We start from the raw sequence: 8,169 nt of genomic DNA on the forward strand, positions 1-8,169 counted from the left end.
AGAAAGGGAGGGAGGGAGGAGAGGAGAGGGGAGTTTGAATCTCTCCGCCCGCACAATCTATTCACCTCCTCGGCTGGCAGAGAACGTGCGGTTCCTTCTCCGTTCATGGATTTTACTGTTTCACTCGGACGCACGGGACTCCGATGGCTATTTGTCTCGCCGTGTGCTCTTAAAATCACAGGCGCACTCACTTCAATGGTGAGTTTTTTTTGCGTAGCTAACGGCAGAGCGCGCGATGGCAGAGTCGCAGGCTTCTGAATCCGTGGTGGGACCCTTGTACGAGCTCGTCTCCGAGGAGACCACTCCGACCCGGGACGCGGCGGCGGCGGTGGCGGTGGCGGCGCTGAGCATCAGCGAAACCTACCAGACATACCTGGACGTGTCGGCGGCTGGACACCCGGGGTATGGGGCCGAGGGGGTGTACTCTAACGGACGGTACAGGGAGCACAGCAGCCCGAGGATTGGCACCCGGAACCGCGACAGCTCTGCAGAGAGGTGCACCAGCACCGGGAATCCACCTTGCGGTATTATGAAGGTGAGTGAGTGTCATCACTTTGTTATTGACTGAGGACTTCCAGAGCTCTGCAGCGATGCAAAATGTCCATGCAACCGTCCACTGCTCTGCAAACCCAATATGTAGCACTGCTCTACTGTTTCTGTTTCGTGTGTGTTCCGCTGTTTTGGACACGTTGGCTCAAAACCAAGATGTATTCTAGATACCTAGGATATCTCATGGACATCTTGTGCCCAATAAGATCTTGATCAAAATTTTTACAGCCATACCTATAGAAATTAATTTGATTAATTATCAGATAACGGTTATGCAGATTTGAGGTTTTTTTTTGCAATTATTTTGCGTAATAAATAATTCTTAGGCTGCAGCAAATAAAACAATATACATTATGAATATTTCCAATTAGTTTGAATTATTATTTGTGCCATTTATATTTATGCAAATTTATATTTATCTAGGAGTTATATCTAAGCCTAAAAATCACTTAAAAGGAATGGCTGTGAAAAGTTATAATTTTTTTCACTATGAATTTCTAATTTTATTTTGTATTGTTAAACACAACATTTAAATAAGCAAGCAACTTTACTTTTGAGTACTGTTGTTTCCTGTTGAGAAAAGAGTGGTTTAACAATTAGATCCTATTTTCAGGCAGCACTAAATTAAAACAGTAAATAATAAGTATAAAAACAGTAAATACTGGTATACACACACACACAAATTGTAGAATTAGTGTGCTGATGCTGTCTAGCATCTGGCCAGTTTGTGGACATAGTCATAGCCATTTAGATTAGAATTGCATCATTCTGTTTGAAGGCAGAGGTACAAATGTATATCAGTGTAACTGTTTGACCCACGTCCTGGTCACAATCCTGGATAATAATGTGTTTTATTATTTTACTGATGTCTGTTAAAGCACAGGTGACAGTGCAGTGCACTTACCTTAAGCACCTCAACGTTTGGAAGGACTGTCAAGTGTTTTTTTAAGTGGAAAAGTTATTTGTTTTAGAATACAGAGGGTCTGAACTACACAATTGTTTGAATTTCAATGGATGTTGGTACAAAAGAAAGGCTTTGGGTCAATAAATCTATACGATTGATCAAGTGACATTTGGTACCAGAGTCAACAATAGATGATGAAGTGGTTGAGTTCCCAAAGAACAACCCTGTTAGGCACTTTGACTAATTACTTATCTTGTCTAAAAGCAAGAGATTGTTCTTAGGTTAAAGAAAAGATAGAAGGAGGAAAAAGGAAAAGACCAAGACAGTTTGAGGACAGCTCAAGATACAAAAAAATTACGTCACCCCTTACGTTTTAAAGCAGGGTCTTGTTTTCCTCTGTGTCTTTGTGGGTCAGTGCTGCTGTCTGAGATGAACCAGGAGCCGAATGTCAAAATTGTCATTGGGTTGATTCAATTTGCTTAGCAACTGACACAAAACAGCATGCTACTCTCCCATTCCCTTACTTAAGTGAATTCCTATGTGACTGTGTGGGTGTCTTGGCACCCACGAGAGGACCAGTATGACAGAGAAACGAGCGAAACACTTAACGTGCCTACATCTGAGCACTCAAAGTAGACTTGGTGTGTATTTGTGGTGCTTGTGTAGAAGATTTAGCAGACTGGAAGTAAACAAGCATTCAGTATTTACTCAAGACACCCATTAAAGAGAATCTAAGTGTCATTATATAGGGAATCAACTTTCGTATATACTTGAATCTCCATTACCCAATTGTTAGAAATTGACTAGCTGTCAGGGGCTTGGTTTAACTGTGCTGTATTGCTCAGAAATGTCACGCAATTCTCTCTGTCAGACCTATTTCATCCCTCATTTGCAGATGATTTTCCATCTATTATTATAGGTTGCAGAGAGTGTTTACTTTACAGGTGTCATGAAATACGCTTTTGTGTAGCGTGTTATCTGTTATTGAGATGTTAAAAAGTGACCGTCTAGCTGCAACTCATCCTCAACTAAAACTCTGTTAGTTAAGCTTGCTACAACAGATCCCCCAGTCAAACTGCCCAGGGCCAAAGCAGTCCAGAGCGCAGAATCTGTCTCGCATTTCAGCTTTCCTTCTCCTCACCTGTGCTCTGAGTCTGGCCTTCTTGTATTTTTAAGCCCAAGGCTTGTGCTTTGATCTTACTAGTAAAATGGGATTAGGCTACTATAACCTTTGAGGGCAGTTATCTTGACTAAAGGCCTGTTCACACCAATAACTATAGTAGCGTCCACACCAGCATGTTATATTGTTCTGTTGTGTGCTGCCATTTTGTCATCTGCCACTTTAAAGGCCTACATTCTGATTTCCTGTTAATGTATTTCTCATTCATCAGCTGAAAAAAATAATTCTGATAGTGATTCCAACAATATTGTTTTTCTGTGTTGTTATTGTTATAGTTGTGATGAACTTCCCTAGGGGTGGGCGATATACCGGTAGACACGGTTAACCTCTAGAAATTTGTCACCCGATAGGGATTTTGGACTGTCATCTCTATCTCTGTTACACGCACACGCGACTTTACTGTGCTACATGGTCACGAAAATTGTTATCGTTTGCATGTGTTTTTAAACATTTCTGTTTAATAACATTGATTTTAAGCAGTTGAAACGCAATCAGCAGCGAAAGAGAATTCACTTTGCGAAGACGGTGCTCATAGAGTGCAGGGGTACTGAACTGAGTTATTTTTGCAACTTTATAGACTTTGAATGGTCAAAATGCCTGTTTTTGCAAGTATCCATGTAAACACGGTAGGTCTTAAGTGAAAGCAAACAGCTGAGAAAGAAAACATGTATAACAGTATATTGGATCCGGGCAGCTCTTAAAGTGATAGCAGTCTAATATTCCTGTTGTCTGTCATTCATGTTAATCAAACAACAATATCTCAATATCAATATCTAGTAATAACAAATATTAATAATAATAGCAAATATTATTATAGTAAATAACAATATCTCACTGCTCTTGACTAAATCACTTTTGTAACTTTAATAAGAAGAAATATATATTTAATTTACACAGTAAAGAATATGCAGTGTTTTTTATACTTTTGAGTACTTTATACAATGTATGTAGCATTTCTTATTTATTTGTTCTACTGTAGTTTTTTTTTTAAATTTAGGCTAGTATTAGTTTTTTGTGATATTGACACTGGTGACAAGAATTATGACATTTCTATGATGTCAAAAATCAAGAACAATAATAAATAAATAAATTCATCGTTATTGTCCTTGGTGTGAACAGGACTGTTGAGGTTGATCAGGAAGGCAATAGATGCATCATCCTTCAAGAATAGTGATTAACGGCTATAAATCTCTAAGGTGTCAGCCACAAATGTGTCATGCTTCTGTTAAATCACAGCTCAAAAAACCTGCATTCACGACATTTCGGTTAGTAATCAATTTACCGTCTTGCTTATGAGTTTATATCGCCACCCAGAGAATAGCGGTGGGTGATTTTTATCAAAAGTACGCAGCATAAGGGAGAAAGTTTAGAAGTGGGTTGCGTGTGGGTTGTTGTGCGTTTGGTTGAGTGAACAGTACACATGAGCGTTTAATCAAATCAGATGCTGTTAAACCGAGCAAATGTCATTGACAAATGGAAAAATATCTAGACTCGGTAGCAACGTGCACGCCTCTGCATATTAGGAAACAACAGGTGAAGTCAGGCCACGGCATACTACCAAATTTGACATTTTCTGATTATGTTATTATAAATCGAACAGCTAGTGTTTATGTAATTGAGTTGGTGTCAAGCAGACATTAATTATGACGTTGATAAGTGACTGGCTTATTACTGTATAACGGCTTTAGGCTGTAGTTTATATTGTTGACATTTGCTTATGTACCTGTACATTCACTTCATATAGGTAGGAAAATCACAAATATGTCTAATGTCTTAATTGTGTCTTCTAGGCAGCAATGAGAATAAATAGAGATCTTTCCTGGCGTCTCATGTTTCCAGATTTTTGTGTTGAGAAAATGTTCCCTCATAATCTCACAAGTGTCTCCTCTAGAGTTTCAGAAGAGATCTCAAAAATGCAACACACTTGCCAAGATACAGAAGTCTCAAACTCATAACATATCATATCCGTATGAATTCAAGCAATTCTCATCACATTCTTTCAGTATTTTATTTGTTTGTTTGTTTTTTTATTTATTACACATTTATTGTGTGCTTCAGTGTTATTTTAGTATTGTTTATACATTATATTTTTATTATCTTGAATTAGCTTTATTGTAATATTTTTATTAGTTTTTTTTCTATTTGGGTTTAATTGATTTTTATTTCTGTTTTAGTTTAAGTTTATTTTTATTTATTTCCAGTAATTTTAGTACTTCAATGTATTTCATTTAGTTACCAAGGCAGTGTTGCTAAATTTTTATTTAGTTTAAGTTTTTCATGTATTATTTATTTATGTTTTCTTTTATTTCAGCTTTATTTCAATTAACAAAATGTTTTTAATAGTTTTAGTTTTTTTTTTTTTTTTGGTATGTTTGGTATAATTATGCTTTCACTCTTTTGTGTTTTTCCATTTACACTTTTGACAAAATTCCAGTTCTGAGAATAAATGCACTGCTGGTATAAACAGTCCACTCAAATCCATGCTGCATCATTGATTTTCTTCAGTGTGGTAATGGATTTGAGCCATAGACAGCTCTCCTTTTGGTCTCATCTGGGGAGAAAGGCTCAGGTCGGCCGTCTGGAGGTTTGGAGATTAGAATGGCTGGAGGAATATGCGTATTGGAGAAATTGCCCTCGGCTGAATCTGACGTGAGTTTGCTGAGGTGGTCAGCGGGGCCACACCACGTGTGATAATGCTACCTCATGCAGGCTTCCGCTAAGCTAATTTGTGCAGAGTACCACCTTGTCTGCTCTGCGCATAATGGAGTTTGACTTCAGTGTTGTTACGCTGTCTCTGTTCATGTTCAATGTAGGTAAAGAGTCCTTATGAAAGTGACATTTGGAAGACACACGCATAGATGCCGAATAAGAGTATGCTGGGAATCTGGGTCACTGGTCTCTGGAGTTCACACATACGCTTTAGTGGAGACATCAGATGCACTCAGGCTTTCAGCAAGTGCGTGAAGCTTCGTCTAGTCATGGATTTCCATGATCAAACATATTTGATGTTTGAGGGATCTCTATATTAGTCTTGTTATCACAATCAGTGTACAGGTTTAAAAGGCTGTGTGTTAAGGATACAGTATGTGACTCAGTGGTAATGGTCCAGTTGCCCACAATTACATTTTGCTGTCACCAGGCCCCCAAAAGTTGCCAGAGGGACGTGTTCACTTGTCAGTGTTACATAACACCTTAACCTTGTACAGCAGCAGAGTCCTGTCAGTGTGTATGTGCGCATAATGTGTGTGTGTGTGTGTGTGTGTGTGTGTGTGTGTGTGTGCATGAATATGTGTATATAAAAAAGGCAACTGACATACAGTGTATTCCATCAAATTCTATTTTTCTCATTCTTTTCAAATTATTATGCAGGCAGAATCTATGACCTCATAGAGAGACTACATGGAGTATACTTAAAACGTAAAAATATTCTAACTTATAAAATATTTTTATATACACACTACCATTTCAAAGGTTTTGCATCTGTAAGATTTTTAAAAATAAAAATAATACTTTTTATTTGGAAAGAAAGCATGAAATTGATCAAAAGTGAGAGTAAAGACATTTAAAATGTTACTAAAGAGTTCTATTTCAAATAAATGCTGTTGCTTTTGAACTTTCTATTCATCTATTTCAAGCAGCACAACATTGATAATACTAAAATGATTCTTGAGCAACAGATCAACCTGTTAGAATGATTTCTGAAGGATCATGTGATGAGAGTAATGGCTGCTAAAAATTCAACTTTGCCATCATGAGAATAAATTACATTTTAAAATATATTGTAATAGAAAACAGTTATTTCAAATTGTAATAATTTTTTATTTAAAGTGTATATGTAAAATGTCATGATAAGGTTGATCTACATTGTGCATCAACTGTCCAGTCACTGTTTAATATTCTGTTCTCACATGTTTCTCTTTTATGTATCATCAGCATGCCAGTTTTTTTTTTATTTTTTATTTTTTTGAAAGAGAGAGACAGACAGACAAAGTGCATCTGTGAGTCTGTTGTTCATGGTGTGAAATCTGGGCATACTTTCTCTCCTTTTCCCTGAAATGACCTCATGTGTACCAGATTGCGGCTGGGACCCTTCTTTCTTTCTCTCCTTCTCCTCTCACCTCCCCCCACGAAGTGTGTTTCCCCTCACCCCCCTCTCAGGAAGTGGCTCTGTCATCCAAAAGCTGTACGTTCAGTCTAGTATCCCAGAAGCCAGTGAGGCTGTGATGAAACTGGATACTCATCTAGCTGGAGCGAGAGCGTGAGATAGCCTTCCAGTGACACTGTTTTTCTGACTCATAATGCTTTTGCATCTGGTGTGTGTTAGATGTTGTTCTGGAGAACTAGCATCATGCCAAAACAAAGCCACCTCCCAGCTGACAAAACCAGACTTAAATCAGCCTAAAGTGGCTTTGGTGGTCTAGCCAGTCTCATAGTCTCAGCTTTCCAAGCTGCTGAGCCACACTGAAACCATCAAACAAGACCAGCGATAATTATTTTCATGTTATGGCCAATATTAAAGGGGTCATATGATGCAATTTCAAGTTTTCCTTTCTCTTCTATTTTTGCCTAAATACATTAAAAATAAAGCTAAAATCAGTCATTTTAAATGCTACAAGTGAATTTAGGCATCACAACATTGTTATGCACAGTATTAAGATAAATGCATACGTTATAGTATACAAGCAATCTTTAGTATATATTCAGTATACTATGATTTAAAGGGGTCATATGATGCTATTTTAAAGATCATTATTTTGTGTATTTGGTGTAACAGAATATGTTGACATGCTTTAATGTTCAAAAAACACATTATTTTTCAAATACTGTACATTATTGTAGGTCCTCTATGCCCCGCCTCTCTCAAACCAGTTCCCTTCAGTGATACATTAATATAACCCCATAAATGAAATGCATTTTTTGTACTTATTTTACTGTTTTTTTCGGGATCTACTGGGACAGTGATAAAGATCTACCAGTCGCGATCGCGATCGACGGACTGGTGACCACTGATTTAAAGGGATAGTTCACCCAAAAATGAAAATGCTGTCATCAATTACTCACCCTCATGTTGTTCCAAACCCGTAAGGTTTGGAACAACAAACATTTATTCATTTATTTTCGGGAACACAAATTAAGATATTTTTGATGAAATACGAGAGCTTTCAGACCCTTCATAGACAGCAACGGAACTGATGTGTTCAAGGACCATAAACATAGAAAGGACACTTTGTTAATGCGTGTCAAAGACTGACACGGAAGAGGATAAATTGTTAAATAAAGTCGTTTTTTTTCTTTTCTTTGTGCACTAAAAGTATTCTCGTAGCTTCATAAAATTTATGTCACATGAACTATTTTATCGATGTCCTTACTACCTTTCTTGGCCTTGAATGTAGTAGTTTCCTTGCTGTCTATGGAGGGTCAGAAAGCTCTCAGATTTCATCAAAAATGTCTTAATTTGTGTTTCAAAGATGAACAAAGGTCTTATAGGTTTGAAATGACATGAGGGTGAGTAATTAATGACAGAATTTTCATTTTT

General features: G+C 37.5%; 1 protein-coding gene across 1 annotated transcript in view; it reads left to right on the forward strand.

The window, feature by feature from the left end:
- The first annotated feature begins 10 nt into the window (after positions 1–10).
- LOC107755565 (inactive phospholipase C-like protein 2) overlaps positions 11–8,169 on the forward strand; it is a 105,861-nt gene continuing 97,702 nt past the window's right edge. The window contains exon 1 of the mRNA XM_016572435.1: positions 11–535. Within this exon, the coding sequence (XP_016427921.1) occupies positions 236–535 (300 nt within the window). The 5' untranslated portion in view covers positions 11–235. The remainder of the gene's footprint in view (positions 536–8,169) is intronic.

The sequence above is a fragment of the Sinocyclocheilus rhinocerous genome, unplaced genomic scaffold, assembly GCF_001515625.1.
Source record: "Sinocyclocheilus rhinocerous isolate Xijiao unplaced genomic scaffold, SAMN03320098_v1.1 scaffold2849, whole genome shotgun sequence".
Classification (NCBI taxonomy): Eukaryota; Metazoa; Chordata; class Actinopteri; order Cypriniformes; family Cyprinidae; genus Sinocyclocheilus; species Sinocyclocheilus rhinocerous.